Below are 26885 nucleotides of genomic sequence, written 5' to 3'. Positions count from 1 at the left end.
TAACAAGGAGACTACCGGGATTTTTGTAATTTTTTTTAGATTTGTAGTACGTGAAGTTCAAAACTCGGATATCAATCACACAAAGCAGTTCTGTGCAACTCGCAAACATTCTCGAAAATATACTTTGAAGACTTCCGTGGACCATCAATTTACTAAAATGAAGGCGATTTTCTCGACAGGTGGCATGGCTTACTCTTTACCATTGGGTAATAAATCGATCAATGATTTTCGTTTTATTTTTAGTTCAATTCGAATCCCTGCACATTTAAATATATGCATATTTAAATATATGCTAATTGCCACATACATAATAATAATTATTACGAAAAATGAAGTTTTATTTCTAATTACATTCTCACTCATTGCAAATATTAATTCTTAATTGTCGATATTTTATAAAAGATAGTTTAAATACAAAAGCATTACAAAATTATTAAGAATCTTTTATAAAATATCGATGCTTAAGACGTCATATTTGCAGTGAAAACTGGAATTTTGTATGCAATATGCAATCCGAAAAACGAAGACGTGGATTTTTCTTACAAATGATTGTTGTGCACGAATTCGTACACAGTGGTAAGGAGAGGCGGGCTACAGGGTGGTGGGCCAACTGTTGTCGCAGGAAAGCTGGACAGGAGCAGAAATGATCAGTGAACAAGTTAACATAACAAAGAGAAGATTTATTTTTTATTTCTCCAGGCAAATGAAGATTCATTACAAACATCGTAGCAAGAATTATGATCCAGCTCCTACAACAGCAACTAGGATGAGGTTCGCTGTACTAAGCGCGAATGATGGTGTCATAGCAATGAGGCTCTAAGTGCAAGTGAGCCAAGTGGCTTCCGCCGACCGTCCTATATCGTGTTAACTGGTGTATATTTGATGAATATGACGCAGGTATTCGAACTGAATGGCAAAGGGCGCTTGTGGTTCAGAGTTCAGGATGCGTGGCTCTGTGGGTGTGGCTCAGTGGGCGCATTGGGTCCGCCAGATCCTGCACGACCGCTATTATCACCTAACAGAAATTTGGAATTCCATTGCCAACTGATGCCCATGGGGTGGTATCGGTATTTGATAGCACAATGATAATTAGATTCGTGTTAACTGGTGTATATTTGATGAATTTTGTAGATAAATGAGGCAGTTATTCGAACTGAATGGAAAATACAAGAAAAAGACATCATAGCGAGTTTTGAACCTGTAATCTATTGATTACCGATTGCCATTCTCCATTGCTAATGAGTGAGCCAGGGGACCTGTCGAAAAACATCGTATTATTTTTAGTGAATTAAAGGTCCATGGAAACCTTCAAAGTTGGAGAGATGTAATGAACTGCTTTGTGGGATTGACATCCGAGTTATGAACTTTACTTACCATGCCGAATGGTCTCCTTGTAAGTTTCTAAAGTGGGAGACAGAACATCTAGTTCAAACCAAGGCCACGTTATGCATTCTGCATTTCATTCTGCATTTCAGTTAAATGAACCGTAGTCCCGGCAGTAATGGGAACTGACTTGGTCACGTGAATTGGAAAAGCCCCACTCGACGTTGAAGAGGTACAGAAAGGCAGCGGGACACCCTAGCAAAAGCGAAAGTTGAATAATTCGATGGTGTGTAAATTACGAGAGGAAGGACACGGTGCCAAGCGGAGTGACATTCAGTACATACCCGGAAGGAAATGTAGAAAAGTGCACATAATAAATATTTAACTGACGATAAGAATGAATGTATTATCAAACAAGAACTTCTGCGATATTATAAACAATGTAAGGAAATCTAAGCTGTGCAAAAACTTTAGTATTTTTGTCACGCTGAAGTGGATTTCAACACTAGATAGGAAACTCTGAGAAAATTTGTTCTGGCTGTGAAGTTATCACTATGGTCTGAATTAAAATGGCTAATGGTTTAGAGTTAAAACGGTTAGTGGCTTATTTAGATGACTCGTGGCTTCATACACACCTCAGGGAGCGGTTCACTGCTCTGTGTGCAGTGTGTCCACAAAGCCCCCTGCAGGAACGTCCGCTGCCTTGAATAGCACATCAAGAACTTTAAATGCGAATATTTTAGGTTAGGCTTTACCGTGACTGTTATTGACATTAAATGAAACAACAAGTTTACTGTTACCAGTCACACCGTTCTATTTATTTTCACGACGCGTTTCAAAGGTTTAAACCTCCATCGTCGGGTGGATTTACATTAGTTAGTTCGCTGTGGTTTGAAGTGCGCGCGCGCGAAGGCTGCCTGCGATGTTAGCAGCGGGCCACGCACGGAGAAGTGCGGCCGACGATGCGTTTCTCGGCCGCGCTTAATGGAGCGCGCCGCTGCTCGGTGCGGAGATTTAATAGTGGTGGATACCACAAAAACGTATTTTTACGGAAGTACAATGTCCTCTCTCCAAACCTGTAGGGTCAAGGGGTGTTCCCGCTGAAACTGTGTCTTTCCTGCACCATCCATCTAGAATATTCGATGCATCTCTTCCCCCCCCCCCCCCCCCTTTACGGGACCTAGCTTCCGCCTACACTAGTGGATTCGCCTCTCCTGCAGCCACGCCTCGCCTCCTTGCGTATCGATCGTCAGACACGGCTGTCACTCGCCTACATGAGTTCTGATACACATAACACACGAATCATACGTCGTATTTTGGGGTGGTTAAGTCCCATTCTCGTGGTCTAGGGGTAACGTCTTTGATTACTAATCAAAGCGTCCGCGTTCGAATCCCGCCACCCCTTACATTATGAACAAAAATCACCATCAATGGCTGCCGAAGACTTCCGGCATAAGAAGTCCCCGTCATTCTACCAACGGCCTTGTCAAAGAGGGCGTAGGAGAGAACATAGGTTCAGGGAACACTCTTGCCCATGGGGTGGGACACTGCCCTAAAAGGCAGAAGAATCAGCAGTGATCAACGGCGTGAGGATACCGAAAGTAATGGAAACCACTGCAAAAGACACACGACGTTTATCCACAGGATATGTTGCCTGTACTTTAAAAGTGTTATGATAATCTCTCCATGGGCAAAAGATTGCGGAGTAGTCCCCCATTCGCATCTCCGGGAGGTAAGTGCAAAGGAGAGCTAACTATGACATAAAGATTGAATACCCAACGGAAGGATAACACTCTACGAATCGGTGCATGGAATATTAGGAATTTGAACGTGGTAGGGAAACTAGAAAATCTGAAAATGGAAATGCTAACGCTCAACCTAGATATAGTGGGCGTCAGTGAAGTGAAATGGAAAGAAGACAAGGATTTCTGGTCAGACGAGTATAGAGTAATATAAACAGCAGCATAATATGGTATAACGGGAGTAAGACTGGTTAAGAATAGAAAGGTAGGGCAGAGAGTGAGTTACTGTGTGTAGTTCAGTGATAGTGTTGTTCTCTTTAGAATCGACAGCGCGCCTACACCAACAATAGTTCAGGTATGCATGCCGACGTAGCAAGCAGCAGAAGAGGAGGCAGGGAGAGCATATGAGGATACTGAACGGGTAATTCAGTACGTAAACGGAGATGAAAATTTAAGAGTCTTGGGGGACTGGAATGCGGTTGTAGGGGAAGGAGTAAAAGTAAGAGTTACGGGTGAATATTGGCTTGGTAGTAGGAGTGACAAAGAAGAGAGACTAATTGAGTTCCGCAGTAAGTGTCAGATGGCAACAGCGAATACTCTGTTCAAGAACCACAAGAGGAGGAGGTATAGTTGTAAAAGGCCAGGAGATACAGGAAGATTTCAGTTAGATTACATCATGGTCAGGCAGAGATTCCGAAATGAGATATTGGATCTAGTGAAAGTAAAGAACCCTTACAGGACATGCTGAATAGAGTGAACAGTCTAATACTGATTGAGAATAACTCGAAGAAAGGCGAAAGTAATGATAAGTAGCGGAAACGAGAACAGTGAGAAACTTAACATCAGGATTTGTGATCAGGCAGTAGATATAGTTAAGGAATTCTGCTACCGACGCAACAAAATAACCCACGGTAGACAGGGCAAGAAGGACACAAAAAGCAGACTAGCATTGGCGAAAAGGGCATTCCTGTCTAAGAGAAATCTTCTATCAAACATAGGTCTTAATTTGAGAAAGAACCTTCTGAGAATATACGTTTGGAGCATAGCATTGTATGGCAGTGAGACATGGACTACAGGAAAACCGGAACAGACGAGAATAGAACCATTTGAAGTGTGGTGTTGCAGAATAATGTCGAAAATTAAATCCACTGTTAAGGTAGGGAATGGGAAAGATCTCTAGAAAATCGGGGAGGAAAGGAATACACGGAAACATTGACAAGAAGAAGGGAGATGCAGATAAGACATATGTTAAGACATCAGGGAATAACTTCCATGATACTAGAGGGAGTTGCAGAGGGTAAAAACCCTAGAGGGGGGCAGAGATTGGAATACATCCACCAAATAATTGAGGACGTAGGTTGTAAGTGCTACTGTGAGATGAAAAGGTTGGCACATGGGAGATACTAGTGGCGGACCACATCAAGCCAGTCAGAACACTGATGGCTCAAAGAGAAGCATCAATAAATTGCAGGTTTCCAGCTGCATATTTTATGATGTATTACAAAATAAGTAGTGCTGTTCCTTAACTTAATGCGCTGTTCAGTAACAGTAATGTGATCCTGTGCAAAAGCCACATTTTGCAGCGTGGACTGCTGCTGTACGTGCATGTAGAGAGTCGGTTCTTTTAGGTACAGGCAGGGATGTGGAGCCCTGCAGACTACAGTTCCTTGGTCAGCTGCTCTAGGTTTCTCGTTGGAGGATCCGTGGCGCGAACAGCCCCATCAAGCTGGTCCAACAAATTCTCGATTGGGTTTAAATCCGGGGATTTTGGTGGCCACGGGAGTACGGTAAACTCATCCTGCAGCTCTTCGAGCTAAGCACGTACACTTCGAGCTGTGTAACACGTTGCACTGTCTGCTAGTAGATGCGGTCGTGCCGAGGAATGTGTGTGTGTAAAATCTTATGGGACTTAACTGCTAAGGTCATCAGTCCCTAAGCTTACACACTACTTAACCTAAATTATCCTAAGGACAAACACACGCACCCATGCCCGAGGGAGGACTCGAACCTCCGTCGGGACCAGCCACGCAGTCCATGACTGCAGCGCCCTAGACCGTCCAGCTAATCCCGCGTGCCGAGGAAAAACCAACTGCGTACTGGGGTGAACAGGTTCTCAAGGATAGATGCACACTTGTACTGATTTATTGTGCCTTCCAGAACGACGAGATCACCCAGGGTATGCCCCGGAAGCGTTCCGCAGACCACAACGCTCCCTCCTCCAGCCTGAACCCTTTGCTTTCAGACGTTTCATGCCATACACGCCAACGTCCATCTCTCCGATGGAGCATAAAACGTGATTCATCAGAAAAGGAAACCTGTCGCCATTCAGTGGACGTCCAGTTGCGGTTCTGGCGTGTAAATTCCAACCTTTGCCGCTGATGAGCAGCAGTCAGCATTGGTGCACGGACCAGGCACCCACTGCGGTGGCCCATAGGTAGCAACATTCGCTGATGGTCGTTGAGGAGACACTGTTGGTAGCCCCTTGGTTCACCTGGACGGTCAGTTGCTCGTCTTCTGCACATCTGTTAACCTGTACACATCTCCAAATCCGTCATTCACCGCAGTCATCTATGGCCTGTACTGCACCACATTTCCTTGGCGTCCGTTTTTGATGGCACCATTTTGCCACGCATGGTATACTTTAACCCCGGCAGCAGTCGAAGAATTTACAAACTTTGTCGTTTCGGAAATGTTTCCACCCTTGATGCTGAAGCCAATGGCCATGCCCTCTTGGACGTTGGATAAATCGCTCTACTTCCACATTAGGACAATGACTGCACTGTTTTTCGCATCTACTTTCACGCTTTATATACCCTCCACCTGCCATCTGTGAGTCGTGATTGCACGCTGACATCGAACATAGGTGGTGGTCATATTAATGTGACCAGACCATGTAGATTACGTAATATTACGTTCGGAAATGAGGGTGGACAGGAAAATACCATGTCACTGCCACATCTCAAGGTCCGATGTAAATATAAATATTTAAAATACAATGCCACACAGAACGAAGTTTACATGATTCACAGATAGATAGAATATCCGTTCCTCCCTTATATGACCTTGAGGACTGTTGTCAGGAAGGTCATCCTGAAAAAGCGCACCCCTTCTTACTAGATGGAATAAACTCTAGGAAAAAGAAGAAAAAGGAGGAGATGCATACTAAACTGGTTCGAAGTCTTTAGGTTCTCAGGATGAAGAGACATCTTCTTGTTGCCCAACATAGGTCTACTGACCAATGTTTTGTTATGTGGTCAATCAAACCATTGTTACAATGAAGAATATCTGACAGTAATCAATCATGCACAGATTGCACTCCTAGACTTACAAGTACTTAAACCCAACTAACCTAAGGACATCACACAGATCCATGCCCGAGGTAGGATTCGAACCTGCGACCGTAGCAGCAGCGCGGTTCCGGACTGAAGCGCCTAGAAACGCTCGGCCACAGCGGCCGGCAGCACTCCAGCAACAGTGTTTTTATCACTTACGTCGTTCTCACTATAGTTGTCTATGAGCGTATTTAAAGGTAGAGTAGTTTATGCATTTGCCAACGGCCTTGCCGCAGTGGTAACAAGTTCCCGTCAGATCACCGAAGTCAAGCGCTGCCGGGCTGGGCTTATCACTTGGATGGTCGTTGAGGAGACACTGTTGGTAGACCCTGGCAAGCGGGGTGCACTCAGCCGTTGCGAGACAAACTGAGGAGCTACTTGATTGAGAAGTAGCGGCTCCGGTCCCGTAAACTGACATACGGGCGGGAGAGCGGTGTACTGACGACATGCCCCTCCATATCCATATCCAGTGACGCCCTGTGGTCTGAGGATGGCACGGCAGCCGATCCGTGCCGTTGGGCCTTCCAAGGCCTGTTCGGACGGAGTTTAGTTTTTAGTTTATGCATTTAGCCAAGATGTTCTAGATGCGAATGAACGCACTGAGCTTTGTAAACCGCCCTTCTAAACACAACATCAGTCGAACAGCGACTACAAGATCGGACAACACATTTATGGTCCACCCAGGCCTGTTCCCTTAGTTCAATAAACTCGACCCCTCTCTCACCAAGGAAGCGGCTCATCTATGCAATACCCATGATAGTCAGATCTCAAAACAGACATCACTCCACCAGGTTGAATTTTAAAATTGTGCAATATTAAGTACGAATGGAACTACGTCTTTCTTCAAATTTTTTAGCGCGCGGAAGTTGACGGATTCACTGCTGTGTATTATTATTGCTGCTGTACTGCTAACACAGGATACATTGACTCACGCCGAATCTATTGTGGTGTGTCTACTGTTGCAGACTTCAAGAGCTGCGACTCGACCGCAACCAGCTGGCGACCCTCCCAGCCTGCCTGTCTCAACTGCCGCGCTTGCGCGCGCTCTGGGCGGCGCACAACCTCCTCTCCGCCCTGCCGCCCTGGCTCTCCACCATGCGCGCGCTCTCCCTCCTGGTAAGTACCTCATAGCTGCCGCCAGCCAGCCTGTCTCAGCTGCCACGCCTCGCACACTCTGAGCCACGCCCAACTTGCTCTCTGCCCTGCCGCCCTGGCTCTCCAGCGTGCGATAACTCACAGCCGCTGCTGGCCTGCCTGTCTCAGTTGCTGCAGCTGTGCGCTCTCTGAGCCATGTGCAACCTGCTGTCTACCTTGCTACCCTGTCTCTCCATCATAAGCGCACTCTCCCTCACAGTCAATACCTCACAGTCACTGTCAGCCTGCTTGTTTGAGCTGCCATGCTTGCATGCACTATGGCCTGCACACAACCTGTTGCTCGCTTGGTTCCCTTGGCTCTCCACCTCCACACAAGTACCTCACAGTAAATGCCCCTATGGCTGTCGCTTTTGCACTTTCATCGAGCTGCAAATAACCTGCTCTTCACCCTGCCATCCTTACCCTCTGTTATGCACACGTTCTTCCCCCAGGTAAGTATCTCACAGGCAGAGTTGGTCTGCCTAAATCAGCTTCCATGGCTGAGTGCTCTCTTGGCTGCACACATCCCACTACCGAGCAGGGTTGCGCCATGGTTATCACAATGGAGTCACATTCGGTAGGATAACGGTTGAAACCCGTGTCTGGCCACCTGATTTACACTCCTGGCCATTAAAATCGCTACACCACGAAGATGAGGTTCTACAGACGCGAAATTTAACCGACAGGAAGAAGCTGCTGTGATTTTATCCTTACTGGATGAGAGGTCGTGGTCGTGAATGTCAATGTTACAAAATATATATGCTCAGCCACTTGTTTATAGTGTAAAACACTAAGATTGACGCGTTTCGGAAGTCAAGCTTCCACCATCAGAATAATAAAAAGTAAAAGAACCTGTTAAAACTCGCTAAAATGGAACATGCACCAGGCACAATAAAATTGATAATAAAATTAAAACATCGTACCTACTTCCCTTATTGCAGCCGTGTCTTCCAAGGTGCATCTCCACAGAGTCGTCAAAATATAAAAAACTCTAAAATGGTGTCCCCTATGGTGTTCAACATCTAACCACATGGCTCTCTATCGTCGTAAACCGCCCGTGCGTCTTCGTTGATACCACACACTACATAGCCAAACACGACACTGAAACGCGAGTGAGCTCACGCGCAAGTAAACAAGGAAGTCACAGAGATGTCTATACAAACAGATAGCGTATACATGTTCCAAGGACCTCATGAAATGATGGTATCCTGCCAATTGCTAAAAATGTAGTTACTGAAGGAAACCAATGAAATGTTTGAAAAAGTTATTTGTATCACCAGTTAGCTGTTCATTCAGTGTGTTCTGATTATCCATGCTATGTATCGTAATTTCAAGCTGTTCTAGTAGATCCAGCTTTTTGCCTTTGTCCTGTCTATGTAAAATACGAGATCCTGATCTATTCCCAACATGGGGTGTCCCGTTTCCTCATTTCATGAGGTCCTTGGAACATGTGGTTAGATGTTGAGCACCATAGGCGACACCATTTTAGAGTTTTTTATATCTTGACGACTATGTGGAGATGCACCTTGGAAGACACAGCTGCAATAAGGGAAGTAGGTACGATGTTTTAATTTTATTATCAGTTTTATTGTGCCTGGTGCATGTTTCATTTTAGCGAGTTTTAACAGGTTATTTTACTTTTTATTATTCTGATGGTGGAAGCTTGACTTCCGAAACGCGTCAATCTTAGTGTTTTACACTACAAACAAGTGGTTGAGCCGATATGTTATTTAACACAGAAGATGCTGTGATATGCAAATGATTAGCTTTTCAGAGCATTCAAACAAGGTTGGCGCCGGTGGCGACACCTACAACCTGCTGACATGAGGAAAGTTTCCGACCGATTTCTCGTACACAAACAGCAGTTGACCGGCGTTGCCCGGAGAAACGTTGTTGTGATGCCTCGTGTAAGAAGGAGAAATGCGTGCCATCACGTTTCCGACTTTGATAAACGTTGGATTGTTGCCTATCGCGACTGCGGTTTATCGTATCGCGACATTGCTGCTCGCGTTGGCCGAGATACAATGACTGTTAGCAGAATATGGAATCGGTGGGTTCAGGAGGGTAATACGGAACGCCGTGCTGGATCCCAACGACCTCGTATCACTAGCAGTCGAGATGACAGGCATCTTATCCGCATGGCTGTAACGGATCGTGCAGCCACGTCTCGATCCCTGAGTCAACAGATGGGGACGTTTGCAAGAAAACAACCATCTGCACGAACAGTTCGACGACGTTTGCAGCAGCATGGACTATCAGCTCGGAGACCGTGGCTGCGGTTACCCTTGACGCTGCGTCACAGACAGGAGGGCCTGCGATGGTGTACTCAACGACGAACCTGGGTGCACGAATGGCAAAACGTCATTTTTTCGGATGAATCCAGATTCTGTTTACAGCATCATCATGGTCGCAACCGTGTTTGGCGACATCGCGGTGAACGCACATTGGAAGCGTGTATTCGTCATCGCCAACCTGGCGTATCATCCGGCGTGATCGTATGGGGTGCCATTGGTTACACGTCTCGGTCACCTCTTGTTCGCATTGACGGCACTTTGAACAGTGGACGTTACATTTCAGATGCGTTACGACCCGTGGGTCTACCCTTCATTCGATCCCTGCCAAACCCTACATTTCAGCAGGATAATGCATGACCGCATGTTGCAGTTCCTGTACAGGCCTTTCTGGATACAGAAAATGTTCGACTGCTGCCCCAGCCAGCACATTCTCCAGATCTCTCACCAATTGAAAACGTCTGTTCAATGGTGACCGAGCAACTGGCTCGTCACAATACGCCAGTCACTACTCTTGATAAACTGTGGTATCGTGTTGAAGCTGCATGGGCAGCTGTATCTGTACACGCCATCCAAGCACTGTTTGACTCAATGCCCAGGCGTATCAAGGCCGTTATTACGGCTAGAGGTGGTTGTTCTGGGTACTGATTTCTCAGAATCTATGCACCCAAATTGCATGAAAATGTAATCAAATGTCAGTTCTAGTATAACATATTTGTCCAATGAATACCCGTTTATCATCTGCATTTCTTCTTGGTGTAGCAATTTTAATAATCGCTTCAGGCAAATGTCAGGATGGTTCCTTTGAAAGTGCACGGCTGACTTCCTTTTCCATCCTTCCCTAATCCAATGGGACCGTAGACCTCTTTGTTTGGTCCCTTCCCCCAAATCAACAGACCAGCACCCTGCTATGATGCACTCCATCCTGCAGTTCTGGCTCTCTACCGTGTGCATTTTCTACGTCCTGACAAGAATTTCACCGCCGCTGTAGGCTTCCCAGTCATAGTTGGTGCTCTTTTCATAGAGTTAGGGCGTGCCCAACCTGCTGTCTGCCCTACTGCTAATTACTTTCTACAGTATGCATTCTTTCGCTTTTGGTACGTACTTCAAACCAAACGCCGGCGTGCCTGTCTCAGCTACTTGACTTGCACACACTCTATTCTGTGCTCTACCGTCTCCCTTCCCTAAATTTTCATCTTGTACACTTCATAAGTACTTCACAGCCATTGTCGTTCTGGTTGTGTTTACCAGTTGCACCTACATATGTGTTGGACTGCACACAACTTCGTCTCTGCCCTACAGCTTTATCCTTCGTGATAGACATATGACAGCCACTGCAGGTCTGCTGATGTCAGCGGCCATGCTTCTGAGTCCTCTGGGATGAGCGAAACCTAATTTTCTCTTCATCCTGCATCACTGGCTCTCTACAATATGCGTGTTATCCCTCCTGGTAGGGCATCTCTCTGCCACTCCTGACCTGTCTCAGTTGCCAACCGCTGTTGGTCCTACACAGCCTGCTCTCCACCTGCTGCTCCAGTCCTCCGTCATGCGCATGAACTTCCTTTTGGTAAATACCTGACCATCAGCCTGTCTGTTACAAATAACACCCTGCTCCCTTAGCTTTCTGCCTTACTTACGATCTTCCTCTTTGTAAGAATCTCAAACCTGCTGCCAGCTACCCTGTTACACCCCTACAACTGAGCCAATTTTACTGTGGAGAAAATGGTTATAATACACTAACATTCGTGCAGATTCTTACACCTAGGAACATATTTAAATGACCTTTACATCACGCATTAAGTACATAGTAATTCATAAATATTTAGGTTTACAGAACTACACTTTATATCAATGTGACCAACCGTCAGAAGCCTAATTAACTATCTTTTGTGGAGCGAGACATGCAGGAAGCGAGTTATTGTGGGTTTGGAAGGTACTGACAGGGATATAGAGTCACTCTAGTGCCGTGGCCAGCTACGCTAGGTTTCATGGTTGAGGATCCATGGCACGGAGAGCCCAATCGAGATGGTCTCACACATTCTCGATTGGGTTTAAATCCGGAAAGTTTGGTGGCCAGGGAAGTACGGTAAACTCATACTGGTGCTCTTCAGACAATGAGAATTTCGTATAGTGTGAAGCATCCGTCTGCCTCATTCTGAGACAAAATGTAGTTGCTCCGGTTCAAATGAAGGAAGATAAGGCTTTGGTGTCCCGTTAATCTTGAGTTCATTACAGACAGAGATCAATGTTTAGGAAAGAAAAAGCTAGAGTCGTTTCCAAAGCAAACATCCCAGTAGTCATTTAAACGGTTTAGGGAAACCACAGAAATTCTAACTAGGAATGGTGTTGAGGTGGGATTTTAAATCAAGTGACTGGCCATTTTGGCACATAACATACACAGTTATACAGATACGAGGAGGAATGGAAAATTAATGAGTTGGTATAAAATCGAGATCACGGAGGGCATGCGGACGCAGAAAGTGGGACAGGGCGCTTGTCTCTCTAGGGATATGAAGTTTACAGGGAAGGATAATGCGTTTAACTTTAGCACAGACCGATTAGGACGAATGGCATTTTTGGGCATGGATAATGTTAGGTGATTGAAGATCTTAGAACTGTTAGCATCTGTGTTGTGAATTCTGGGACTTGTGCTTAATAGTAAGGAAGAGGGTGTTCATGAGCATTGTACAATTCAGGATAAGAGCAAATTTGGAAGTAGCGATCTGGTATTTTGAGGTGGAAATCATGACGACAGAACCTGCGTTTTGTTTAGCCAAACGACAAGGATTTCACTTCCTTTGAGTTGATTTATGGTTTTTATCTGTTTCAAAGACGAGCTATGAAATTTAGATACTAGTCACTGTAGCCACAATATCGGCTTGTGGTAGTTGTTCAGTTTAAGCGAACAGTCCAACGTAGGACGATAGGCTCATAAAACAGCCGCTAGGGAAAGTAGCTCCAAGATATGCAATGAAAATGCAAAAAGAATAACTTTTTAGATAAATGAGAAGTGATTCCATAGCTGGTCTTTTGAGTGAGGGATTCTGCCACGGGTTTCATGGATACGAAGTACAGCATAGCACAGATGGTGCCGCGGTGGTCATGTGATGCAGGGAAGCATACCCCATCCCTGAGTCGCCAATAGCACTGAACCGTCATCAACTGTTCGAAGCAAGGAGGCTCGTAATTTTGATTCGTGTCCATCCTTGTGGCAACATGAAAGCAACCTTTTCCATACAGATCAACATCGTAAATAATGATGATGATGATCTTCAAACCAAACACTAAATTCTCAAATTGAGGTAAGGCGTAGAGCCATTTTAGTGCATGCACCGCCCCCGCGGGCCCACGTTTTGGTATCCAGTCAGTCCGTGTATTCACTACACTATTTGTCCCTGTCATATGGTCTTTGCATAAAACTATTTACGGCTTTTTTCTTGTTTTTATTCAGTTTGCACCTGATGATGTAATTTAAAATTGCGAACAGATCGTGCCTTCAAAAAAGGATTTACAATAACAGCAGCGGTTTTAATTCAATATGTAGAAGTTTTGCTGTGGATGCCCAACCAATAAGGTATTATGTAAATGATGTAGTACGAGGTACTTTTATGTTCCTGTGTCTCAGATTTGTTCTGAAAATTCCGTTGAGTCAGTGGAAATACTATTCCTCAAAGATGCTTGAAGAGATACAACAACAGTCAGCCCTATGTCAGGCGACCGAGTTCACTAAAGTAGGCAAGATTACTTATTTCTAGGTACCAGGTGGATAACACATTGTTGCACTAAACTGTCTTATAAAACAGAAAGGAATGTATCATGGACTTCACCACCATCGCCGTCATTCATCATCACATCAAGATGACCTGTTTCATTAAATGAAACCTAGACTCTCATCATGTTTTAATTTTTATTTTCAACTGTCTTGCATTTAAAGTCTGTATAGCAGATGATCGAATACTTAGCTGCTAGCTGTCCACTGTGATAGAGGAATGAAAAATGATGGCGAAAAAACACATATTGACACTGTAATGTGACCCATAAATGTGAAAATCACGGCCAATGGAAATGAAAGAATCAGTCATCTCGGAAAATTAAAGAAATATGACTCCTGAATTACAAATATATTGATACCAAGAACATGAGACGGATGCACATAATACAGAGTCCTATTAGGGATACATTTTTTGATTATAGTAGTATATCATCTACGTTTGGCTCCATTGAAGAATAATTATAACAATAATGACTGACCCCGCACGCGCTGTAAAAGGCTATAAGAAGTAGTTGTGGGGCATTTTTAAGTGTCAGATGTTTCTTTTCTTTTTAACTCTGAATGAATCACAACACCTAGATGAATCTTTAAAATACTACATTGTCCAGTCACATTAGTGTAACCAATTGTCAGAAGCCTAATTAACCGCCGTTTGCAGCGCAGTACGTTCAGGAAGAGATTCAACGAGGTTCTGGAAGACCCCGACAGGGATGTGGAGTCATGGCGACTCCAGTATCGTGGCCAGCTGCGCTAGGTTTCACGGTTGAGGATCAATGACACGAACAGCCACATCGAGGTGGTCCTACGGATTCTCGATTGGGTTTAAATCCGGGAAGTTTGATGGCGAGGGAGCACAGTAAACTCATCCTGGTGCTCTTCGAACCACGCACGTACACTGCGAGCTGTGTGACACGGTGCATTGTCCTGCTGGTGAATGCCACCGTGCCGAAGAAAAACACATTGCATGTAGTGGTCGGCATGGTCCCCAAAGAAAGACGGATAGCCGTCCGTTGTGGCGGAGGGGTTCTACGCGCTTCAGTCTGGCACCGCGCTGCTGCTACGGTCACAGGTTCGAATCCTGCCTCGGGTATGGATGTGTGTGATGTCACAACGACATAATAACTCACCAAGTGGTGCCAGCGAATAGAGAAAATGCAACAGAAAAGAATCGTACGAAAAAGATGTGACCAACTGCCCAATGTGATACTTCTGGCAGTTGTAGAAGACCACCATTACTTCGCCTCCCTCATGTGCCAATTAGTAGGAGAAAAGAAACAGTAGACTGTGGCAGCCAGAAATTTCGGACTGAGTACATAAGAGATAGCAGCCTTGAATGTCAACCCTGTACTTCTGGAGGAAACAGAGAATTTTGAGGATGAGATGTATACATATTTAGCACCGATCCCCGCCACCAGCCGAACGTGCGGGTAGCATGGACTCGGCGAGCTCGGATTTAGGCAGCCGCCATCAAACGAGAACCCAGCTCATGACTGTCGCAGGTACAACCAACTCCTAAGCCAAGAAGAACGTCCCACAGAAGAGGAAACATTTGGAGGACAGAGGACAACACGCTGGCATATTGCTACTGTGGACACCCTAGGCACGTTGGACACTACCACAGAGAGAGAAGACGAGTTTTCGACCACTGCTACGCCACCAGACGTCAATCATCACAACAGTTCTATTCACGCCAGTTAACTGCAAACGATTGTAGTCGAGCTGTGGGACGGAGCCTATCGCCGTACGTCGTCGCTCCCTAAAACGCCGTAGGTACACCTCGTTGCTGTACAGAGCTACAAACCTCTCTCCCAACCACCGACTTCAAGAAAACTAAGCAAGGCGACCGTCTATGGAGGTAAGGCCGCACCATCTGCGAACACTGCATGGACAACAGTCACCAAGTTGTCAGAAAAATCTTGTCGACGTCATCATCGACGCACAACCTGTCCAGGGGCCTAGTCGATTCAGGGGATTCCTTTTCTGTAATGTCGGATGCTTGTCGTCGACAGCTAAACAAGACTGTGTTCCATGATTCGAAAGCGAACATGTTGAAAGTAGCAAATGGGACGTATGTCTTGCTGGCATGAACATTTACTGCAAAAGCTACCAATTACGGAATTTATCATTTTATCAGAATATAGTCACAATCTTATTCCTAGATGGGACTTATTGCAGGAATCATAAACAGACACAGACTCTGGGATGTCAGAGCTCTAGACGGACGAACGTAAACCAACAAGTACACATAACAAAGATTGCTCTGGGCAGCTGTTTGCCATTGAAGAGCTCCGGTCGCAGGTTCGGATCCTGCCTCGGGCATGGATGTGTGTGATGTCCTTAGGTTAGTTAGGTTTAATTAGTTCTAATTTCTAGGCGACTGATGACCTCAGAAGTTAAGTCGCATAGTGCTCAGAGCCATTTGAACCATTTTTTGCCATTGAAGACGTTTTTGCCCCGTCTTCATCAACAAGACGAGTTCCAGTCATCAATCCAGATGGTTAATTAAATTATGAAGCTTTTGTCAATAACAAAAAGCAACTCAGGCTCATAAAATAAATTTACATGCCAGCGACGATCATAAGCACTGTAGGCGATCAAGGGTAACTTCGGATCGTCACGAGTAGCCACAACTCATCCCTAAAGATACGTGCATAGGCGCAGCTGGACGAGTCCAGCGAGGACAGCTTAGTGCCATCGACGAAGAGTCATGCTCTGCTACCACTAAAGACAACGCATGGGAGGAAGCTACTATCGAACCGCCAATAGGTTCTGGCCTGAGCGAGGAACAACACTGGCGAGTAATAGCCAGTCTGTGTCAATTTTTGTTTGTTTTCAAATCTGGTGTGGAGAAAAAACAGTCGAATAACTCCACGGTGAAAGATCATATCAACATTAGGGATCATCCACCACTTAAACATTGACCATATAGTGTGTCGCCGGCTGAACAACGTAAAATCTGTGAGCTAGTGGAGAAGATGCTGCAAGATGACTTCACTGAACCTTCAGAGAGTCCCTGGTCCCCTCCTGTGGCCCTTGAGAAGGAGAAGCATGGCACATGGCTTTTCTCTCCCGACTACCGACGGCTGAATAAAATCACGAAAGAAGATGCCTACCCATTGCCGCTTTATTTATTTATTTCGAGTCAAAAACATTACAACAATATTTACAATATATACAATATAACAAATCAGGTCAAATCATAAAAGAACAAACTAAACGGTATTAGCCCAAAATTGTGCAACGGCAGCAGCATTGTCTGAAACATCAACAAGCTCTTGTGTGGAACATGATACAGGACATCTAGGACAGTTAATTAAATGTTTGGTTGTCTGTTCTTCTCCGCAGTCACACAAGGTGGAAGATTCCTTCATGAAGCCCCATTTAAACAGATTGTCCTTAGTTCGTCCGACGCCACTCCTGAGCCGATTTAGAGACTTCCACACTGTCCAGACTTGATTTCCACCAGGAGGAAGGGTCTCAGAAGGAGTCATCCAATCGTTACTGTCAGATTTTGCTGTCCACTGAGATAGTCTGCCTGCTCCAGTCCGACCGGTGAGGGGTGTAGTAGTTCTCATGAAGCTCCTCCTAGATTTGAGTCTACTAATTGGTAGCTGGTATCCATGTAGCAGGTGATCGGTGTTATGATCTGCTTTATGTCTCTCAAGTTTGGCTGCGACTTCACGCCTTATGTCTGGAGGAGCAATACCTGCTAGTTTATGGAGTTTATCAATAGGTGTAGCTTTGAGGCATCCCGTTACTGTCCTGCAGGTTTCGTTCAGGGCCACATCAACCTGCTTTGCATGAGATGACTTGTACCATACAGGACATGCGTATTCAGCTGCGGAATAACACAAGGCCAAGGCTGATGTTCTTAGTAGTTTGGGATCTGCACCCCAAACGCTGCCAGTGAGCTTCCGCAGGATGTTGTTACGAGCAGCAACTTTCTGCTTGGTGTTAGTGCAGTGTTTTCTGTAGGTCAACGTTCGATCTAAGGTGACACCCAGATATTTGGGGTAGAAACAATGTTCAAGCTCTTGATCTTCCCAAAACACTGTAAGTTTTCTATAGGCCTCTCGATTGCGTAGGTGGAAAGCACAAACTTGAGTTTTAGCAGGGTTCGGTCTTAAGTTATTGACTCTGTAGTACTCAGATAGGTCCTTGAGAGCAACAGTAAGCTGGTTTTCTACTGTGTCAAAATCTCTGGCTTGTGTGACTAAGGCAAGATCATCTGCATAGATGAAACTCTTTGTAAGAGAAGGTTGAGGCTGGTCATTTGTAAATATGTTGAACAATATGGGGGAAAGGACACTACCCTGAGGCAAGCCATTCCTTTGACTTCTCCATCTACTCTTTCTTCCTTGGAACTCCACATAGAATCGCCGGTTTTCCAAAAGTGTCTGCACAGTTCTGGTGAAATTAATGTCTCTAGTGATGTAGTAGACTTTGTGCAATAATTGTCGATGTTGAATGGTGTCATATGCTGCTGTGAGATCCACGAAGACAGCCCCGGAAATGTATCCTTTTTCATATCCCTCTTCAATATGTTCAGTCAGATTAAGGACTTGTGCTGTACAATTCTTTCCAGGTCGGAAACCTGCTTGTTGAGGTATGAGTTGTTTTTCAACAATGGGAGTGAGTCTATTTAGCAACATTCTTTCATAGATTTTATACAAATGGCAAAGGAGCGAAATCGGTCGGTAGTTCTTGGGATCAGCTGCACCCTTTCCAGGTTTTAGTAAGGGAATAACTTTAGTTTTCCTCCAGATGGCAGGGATCTGTTTCCGCTTCAGACAACCATTATAGAATTGCAGAAGCCATCTTTCCGTGATGGGACCAAAATGTTTAATTTGCTCAATCATTAGGTCGTCTAGACCAGGCGCTTTACCATTTTTGCATTTCTGAATTGCGGTTCTGAGTTCTTGTAAGATGAAGTCATTTGATATATGGTTGTTTTCACGTTCAGGTTCTCTTTTGAGTTTTGTTCTATCTTTAGAACAATTGACCCTTCCATTCTGAACTAGATGATGAGCAATTTGATCTGGTGCAATGTTTGCATGGCCATGATTGTGGACAGGGTCGTTGTTCAGGCGTCGCAGCAACTGCCAGGCTTTCTGACTGCTTTTAGACATATCAAGGTTCTCGAGTAGCTCTATCCATCGTTCTTTTTTGGATTTGGCTAAGGCTGAGGATAAATTTTGGCCAGCAGTTAAGGTTTCAATGCTGTAAGGATTATCATTGAAAAGTTGGATATAGTTATGTAGATGCTTCACGGATTCTTCTGTCAAGCCAGGTATGTAGTTAACTCGACAGCCTCTGGGAGTTGAGACACTCTAGACTGCTTGAATGTAGCAACGTATTTCTCAGTTATGGACATGCAGACAAGCTACTGGAAAATCGAGGAGGACGACGCTGACGGGTATAATACTCCCTTCACGAATCCTGACGGTCTCTATGAGTCCGAAGATATGCTTTATGGACTATGTAATGCTTCAATCACCTTCGAACTTGTGATGTACAACCTGCTTCGAAACCTTAAATGGACGAAGTGTCTTTGGTATCCGGAGGACACTGTCGTTTTTTGAAGACATTTGAAGAAAATCTAAACCACATAACAACCCTGTTGAGGTGTGTGCATATCTCGCCCGAATCCGAAAAAAAGTGAATAGTGATGGTGAAAGTCTCTACAGATCCAGAGAAAATAAGGTCACAGGTTTTCCGACTCGTCGATACATTTGCAATTTGACAACTTGTCTCTGAATGTGCTCGTACTGCTACTTCTGTACCAGTAAACGTCCCTTTCAAGAACTACTGCAGGAAGACTGCAAATTTTCCTGGGGCAAGCTCTTTCCTTGTCCTTAAGGAAGCACTAACAGCTTCTCCAGTTCCAGCATTGTATGAGGAAAAAGACAAGATAGAACTTGAAGAATGATATGACACTTCCTGGGCCGGCCGTTGTTGCCAAGCGGTTCTAGGCGCTTCAGTCCGGAACCGCGCTGCTGCTGCTACGGTGGCAGATTCGAATCCTGCCTCGGGCATGGATGTGTGTGATGTCCGTAGGTTAGTTAGGTTTAAGTAGTTCTAAGTCTTGGGGACTGATGACCTCAGATGTTTAGTCCCATAGTGCTTAGAGCCATTTTTTGAACACTTCCTGGCAGATTAAAACTGTGTGTCGGACCGAGACACAAACTCGGGACGTTTGCCTTTCACGGGAAAGTACTCCATCAAGTGAGCTGCCCCAGCACGACTCACGACCCGTCCTCATAGCTTTACAGGTGGAACACTTGCCAACGAAAAGCAAAGGTCCCGAGTTCGAGTGTCGTTCCGGCACACAGTTTTAATCTCCCAGGGAGGGTTGGGTTGTTAGGGGAAGGAGACCAGACAGCGAGGTCATCGGTCTCATCTGATTAGGGAAGGACGGGGAAGGAAGTCGGCCGTGCCCTTTGAAAGGAACCATCCCGGCATTTGCATGAAGCGATTTAGGGAAATCACGGAAAACCTAAATAGGATGGCCGGGCGCGGGATTGAACCGTCGTCCTCCCGAATCCGAGTCCAGTGTCTAACCACTGCGCCACCTCGCTCGGTAATCTCCCAGGGAGTTTGAAGATAGAACTTCACACTGGCGCTAGAAGGACTGGCATAGAGCTGTTCTAGTACATGTGCATGAAGGTACTGAAAAGGTGATACAAAAGCGAACACAAACACAGTCGCACCGATTACCTTTCAAGAAACACAGCAGCGTGGATGGAATCTCAGACATTGCTGCCTTAAATGACATTGATGTTGAATAGAAGCCTTGGAGAAAACGGATTCGACCACAGGCAAATCACAGTTAATAACCGGAGCATTGTGTAAGAATTACTTCGATCTGATGAGGCGAAACGGTTGCTCATCATCCCGGCTTATCAACAGGAAGCTGTTCTGATGTATTTCTACGACGCTCCAACATTTGGTCACCTGTGATTCATGAAGATTCTTGACCGAATCAGAAGGAGGTATCACTAACCAAGTCTCTAATGATCTGTTCCACATTATGTGAGCAACTGTAAGGAATCCCAACGACTGTAGCACGTGCCACAATTACCTCTGGGGCACTTGGTACCAATAGGGCCTGCAGTAGCGCCATTCCACCGAATTGGAATCGACCTCTTGAGGTTTCACACAGTGCTTTAACAACACGTTGGCAGATGTGCTCACGATATACGTTGATACTGAACAGAGAGAAAACACAGCCAAGCACGACACTACAGGCTTCACATCGTTATTTCTGCTCCATGTTCGGGAGGTCTAAATGACGATGGATACACCGCTCTCGGTTTCAAACGGGGCGATAGTCAGGGTGACTACGTGAAATAGCTCATCACTAGGACTGAAGAAGCAAGGCAACTGGACGCCCAGGGAAAGACTCAAGGCGCTATAACGCGGAGCACTGGTCAGAGAGATACAGCCTGCTGGACTTGGTTTTGGGTTTTCGAGCCTGTGCGGAAATTAGGACTATCGGAAAAGTCACTAAAGCGCTACTTTCAACCGTATCGTATCCTTCGTCGCTTGTCGGACGTCACATATGAAGTAGCTGATTGTGACCCTTCATCAAGAAGACCAAAGCACACAGAGGAGTATTCCATGTCCTCCGTGTGTAGCCCTACTACAGTCCAGAGGCGCGTATCAACGTTGGGAGGTTCAAGAAAACTGAAGATCCTCTCGACGATGGCAAAGCTTCAACGGGAGAGGCTCATCGTTGTGATGAGGGTGTAACAGCGCGGCCACAAAGCGAAGATCCTCCACCGCCGCCATTGTTAGTTTCGTGATAAATGGATCATTTGGACGATATATCGTAATGATGTAGAACAAGTCATTTTACATTCAAATCAAAAATTAATTTGTAAATTGGCTACATTTGGACATTTATATGTTTTTAAGAAATTATTATTATTACACATGCAGATGTGAGTTAGTATTTCCAACCCACCACATTTTACACATTACGATAGTAGAAATTCTTCTACGAAAGAGAAGGAGCTGTCAAAGAGAAATATTTTCAATTTGTTTTCATTGTGCTTTTCTGTCTGTCAGCCATTTTGTAACACTGGGTAACTAATAAAAAAATTTAGTTGCACCGTTGTGTATCCCGTTTTGCTTAAGACAACCTTAATGAAGAGTCATTTCTCCTTCTGATATTGTAATTGCGTACATCATTGTTCATTTTGAATTGCAGTGGATTATTTACAACAAACTTAATGAGGAAATAAATATACTGTGAAGCTGTAGTCGGAATGCCGAACTCATTAAATAGATGTCTACAAGATGATCGTGGGTCAGCGCCTCATATTTTTCGTACAGAACGTTTTTGAGTGATGAAGGCTTTCTTTCTTACAGATCTGTTACCCCAGAGCATTATTCCCTACGACATTATTAAATGAGGATATGCAAAATATGTCAGGTAACTGATTTGTTTCTCTCAGAGAATCATTGACTAGATTTAGAGACAAGGTGCTGTAGTCCTCTGCACTCAGAACCGGAGATTGAGTAACGCGGCGAGCTCCGGTGCAGGCAGTGAGGTGTAGTGGTTAGCTTCGCTGGTTAACATGGTAAGGATCACCAGTTCAAACACGACCACTAGTAGATATTTGTTATTTAGTATTTATCATTTCTGGATTATTCCCGAAGTATCTTAGTTTGTATATACTTTAATACGCCATGTTTGTATGAATACCACCATCCTGGAATGGTTCTGTAAATGGCTGTACTCTCTGCCTAGAACTTCCGTTCTGGTTTGGCTGTCCTTCGGTGTCAATACTAAACGCGTTTTCGGTGCTAAGCGTTGTATTTCACTGGCGATCCAGCCTTCGGATCTGGACTTGAATGTCGTTACCACCTGACAATATTGTGATGGTATAGGTGAATAAGACTTGTCGCCAATAAAATCACAATAATACTCGTATATCACTAACTCAAACAGGTAAAAATGTTGGAAGTGTCAGAGGCGTTTTCATTGTGTTTTAACATCGAATGGGGTTTTATTGTTGTCCGTCTTCTGACTGGTTTGATGCGGCACACTGTACTTCCTATACTGTGTCAAACTCTTCATCTCAAAGCAGCACTTCTACCCAACGTTCACAGTCCTCATTTACTATTTAGAATTTTGTTTTTCATCTAAACCTACATCATACTCCGCAAGCCCCTTAATAGTGTGTAGCGAAGGGTGCTTCTGGCGCCACTAACTAATCCCCCGTAGTTTGTTCCACTTGCATATGGCGCATTCTAAAAATGATTGACGGTAAGCCTCTGTACTGGCTCTAATTTCTCGAATTTTCTCCTCGTGGTCATTACGCGACGTGTATGTGGGAGGAAGTGCTGTTATCCGAGTCTTCCCGCAAAGTACTCTCGAAATTTCAGTAGTAAACCTCTCCGTGATGCACAACGCTTCTCTTCTAACGTCTGCCAAAGCTGAGCATCTCAGTAACGCTGTCGTGCCGACTAAACGATCCTGTGACGAAACGCGCCGCCTTTTGTTGGATCTCCTCTATGTCTTCTATCAGTCCTACCTGGTAAGGATCTCACATTATTGAACAGTACTAAAGAATCGATCGAATAAACGCCTTATAAGCCGCGTCTTTCGTGGATGAGTTAAGTTTTCTTAAGATTATTCCTATGATTCTCAGTCATGCATCTGCTTTTTCTACTATTTATTTTATGTGGTCGCTCCACTTAAGATCACTCTGGATAGTTACTCCTAGTTATTTTACGGCAGATAATGTTTCCATCAGTTTCTCATCAATAGTGTAGTTGTAGTGGCTTCCTTTTTCCTTTTCTTTGTGTGATCAGCTTTCTGACTGGTCTGATGTGGCCCGCCACGAATTTCGTCTCCTGTGCCAACTTTTTCATCTCAGAGTAGCTATTCAACCTACGTTCTCAATTATTTGCTCGATGTATTCCAACCTCTGTTTTCCTCTACAGTTTTTACCCCCTACAGCACCCTCTAGTACCAAGGAAGTTATTCCCTGATGTTTTCACAGATGCCTTATCAGTCTTGCCATTTTCGGAATTGTGTGGATGATGTTTTTCCGAAAGTATGTTGGTATATCGCCTACCTCATATATTCTACACACCAAGGTGAATAGTCTCTTTTTTTCTCACTTCCCTCCAACGACCTTAAAAATTCCGATGGGATGTTATCTATCCCTTCTGCCTCATGTCGTCTTAAGTCGGCCAAAGCTCTTTTAAATTCCGATTCTAGTACTGGATTCCCTATATCTTCTCTGCCAACTCTTGTTTCTTCTTCTTCTATTACGAAATCAGACAAGTCTTTCCCGTCATAGAGGCCTTCAGTGTTCTCTTTCCACCTATCCGCTCTCTCTTCTGCATTTAGCAGCGAAATTCCCATTGCACTCTTAATGTTACCGCCCTTGCTTTTAATTTCACCGAAGGTTATTTTGACTTTTCTATATACTGAGTCAGTCTTTCCAACAATCATATCCTTTTCGATTTCTTCACATTTTTCATGTAGTCATTTCGCCTTAGCTTCCCTACTCATATCCTTCCTGAGTGCCTCGTATTTCTGTATTCCTGAATTTCCCTGAACATTTTTGTGCTTCCTCCTTTTGTCGATCAGCTGAATGATTTCTTCCGCTACCCAAGGTTTATCGCAGTTACGTTCCTGTCTCAGTTACCTTCGTGTCTCGTTACTTTCGTGTCTCGTTACCTTCGTATCTCGTTTCGTAATCTAATTCCCTCGACATCACTTGATTTAATTCGACTGCATTCCATTACCCTTTTTTCCACTATTGATCTTCATCTTATATCCTCCTTTCAAGAAGCTGTCTATTCCATTTAACTGCTCTTTAATGTCCTCTGCTGTCTCTGAAAGAAGTACAACGTAACCGGCAAAGGTGAAACTTATTATTTCTCCTCCGTGAACTTTATTTTCCTACTCCAAATTTTTCTTTGGTTTACTTCACTGCTTGTTCAAAGTAGACATTAAATAACATCGGAATATACTACGATCCATCTCACTCCCTTCTCAACCACTGCTTTCCTTTCATACCCTTCGACTCATAACTGCCGTCTTGTCTCTGTCCGAAACATTGCTGTATCTGTTGCAAAAAAAAGTAATTAATTGTGTTTTCTTTTTTTTTCTGGATGATGCTCGGCTCTCGTATAAATGAGAGACATATTATAAGCTGTACAGATGAAGTAGAGTTTAGACGGTCTGGTTTGTCTGCAGGACGTGCAGGGCAACCGCGTGGAGGGCGTGGGCCGGTCCAGCGGTGGAGACGCGCTCCAGCAGCAGCAGCAGCTGGGGCGCCTGGTGCTCAGGGAGAACCTGCTCAAGGGCCGCATCGTGCTCGCCGACTACGGGGTGAGTTACAGCAAAGCTAATGTGGGAACAACAGAGGCAGATATAGCAGCAGCAAAACGAGTTTTTGTTAGCTTCTGTCCAGAACACTATTCCAATGAAACCGTGATATAGTCAGACGAATCTTCTGAGGAGACATGTGACATCAGTTATTCAAATAGGGTTGGGAAATGCATGTTTTTCTGTGCATCTCTAGTGTTCGACTTTAAGACCCTCCCACATTCAGCAAACACCAAAAGAAGGGGGAGATTTTAATCAGATTATTTTGGGATGTACTAAAGGCGCATCGCACCAAAGTAAACAGTTGGGAAACTTTGTAAAAGTGCGGATTCCCTTGCTAACAAATATTAAAACTCTAATTAGTCACATCACCTTTCTTCAGGTGCCAGTCGACAGATTCGATGTGATTTCTGGGCATTAAAAGCAATTTAAATGCCCATCGTAGATCGTTAAATTCCTTATCAGATGAAATTTATTGCATAATAAGTTAACTTTGTGTTCTGCCTTACGGCAGGTCTTGACATTAGGGAAGCCTCGTCAGAGAGGTCCACTGCATGAGCGTCTAGGGAAGTATTCCAATGGTGGTTTCCCGTTGCATTCCACTGATGATGATGATGATGATAATGAAATGATAATGAGGACAACACAACAACCAGTGCCTGAGCAGAGAAAATCTCCGATCCAGCCGGGAATCGAACCCGGGCCCCTTGGCATGACAGACTGCCGCGCTGACCACTCAGCTTTCGGGGCCGACTATTGTATAATAATGGCCAGTAATTTAATGTGATACAGAATACAATAAAATTCATCTGTATAAAGAATTTAGCAGCCTACGATGGACATTTAAAATAGTTTTATCAATCAGAAAATCTAAATTAACAGTTCAATAGCACAAAGCCTGCAAGGAGAGGACACAAATCTCTGAGCTATCATATAGTAACACTTGTAAATTTATGTACAAATAAATTAGCTGTATGCTTAAAATTTAACTGTCATCACTAACCTTGATAAGCAATTGCAACGGCTGTATCGTTCCCAGCAGCCGGCCGCTGTGGCGGAGCGGTTCTAGGCGCTTCAGTCTGGAACCGCGCGCGACCGCTACGGTCGCAGGTTCGAATCCTGCCTCGGGCATGGATGTGTGTGATGTCCTTAGGTTAGTTAGGTTTAAGTAGTTCTAAGTTCTAGGGGACTCTTGACCTCAGATGTTTAGTCCCATAGTGCATAGAGTCATTTGAACCATTTTGTTCCCAGCAAAATCCAATAATATTACGAGTATGAACGCCAAGTTCTGCTCCTCTCTGATCTCTTTGAATGATTTCTGTAACACACATTGTGGAGGAAAACATCTCAATATTAAGGCTAGAGCAGGGTCGGGCGCCCCGAATCGAGTAAACGTTTCCAAATATCCATCCCCCGGCAGTATACCGTTGCAGAGCTAAGGACATACAACGGTAGCCATTAGAGATCATAAATGAGCTCATACTCGCTTTAAACTCGCCAGCGAGTCCTGTGATACCATCTCCGAACTCGCAATCTCCGTGTGCCCGTAGACTCGACTCGTGACTGTCCAAGGCTGCCCACTCGTCCCCTGAGTCTGTTGGATACAAGTGAACCCGGCTCGCTCAGGAAGGAGAGCGAGTACACGAGTCCGCAAGTATAACCTCCGACCCGCGTCAATCCGCTACATACGCAACCGTCCTAATTTTCCGCCATTAAACTGTAAATTCCTATTCATTTATTTCACACAACCATGATTTCGGCTTTAGAGCTATTCTCAAGTGCAAGTTGAATTGTCACAAAATGTCCGATCTGCCTAAATGACAGAAGCAGGTTATGTAACAATGTAACGACTGCTGAGATAGCAGTGAATATAGTTCTGTTTATACATATATTTACATAGACGAAACTTTTTCGAAGGCTACTGTAAATTTATTGTAA

General features: G+C 44.6%; 1 protein-coding gene across 1 annotated transcript in view; it reads left to right on the top strand.

The window, feature by feature from the left end:
• Nucleotides 1-26885, top strand: part of LOC124775756 (protein phosphatase PHLPP-like protein) — a 241492-nt gene that overhangs the window by 106593 nt on the left and 108014 nt on the right. The window contains exons 3-4 of the mRNA XM_047250585.1: nucleotides 7363-7513; nucleotides 24816-24950. Coding sequence (XP_047106541.1) covers nucleotides 7363-7513; nucleotides 24816-24950 — 286 coding nt within the window. The remainder of the gene's footprint in view (nucleotides 1-7362; nucleotides 7514-24815; nucleotides 24951-26885) is intronic.

This window comes from Schistocerca piceifrons, chromosome 2 (assembly GCF_021461385.2).
Source record: "Schistocerca piceifrons isolate TAMUIC-IGC-003096 chromosome 2, iqSchPice1.1, whole genome shotgun sequence".
Taxonomy (NCBI): Eukaryota; Metazoa; Arthropoda; class Insecta; order Orthoptera; family Acrididae; genus Schistocerca; species Schistocerca piceifrons.
This window is presented reverse-complemented; position numbering and strand designations above follow the sequence as displayed.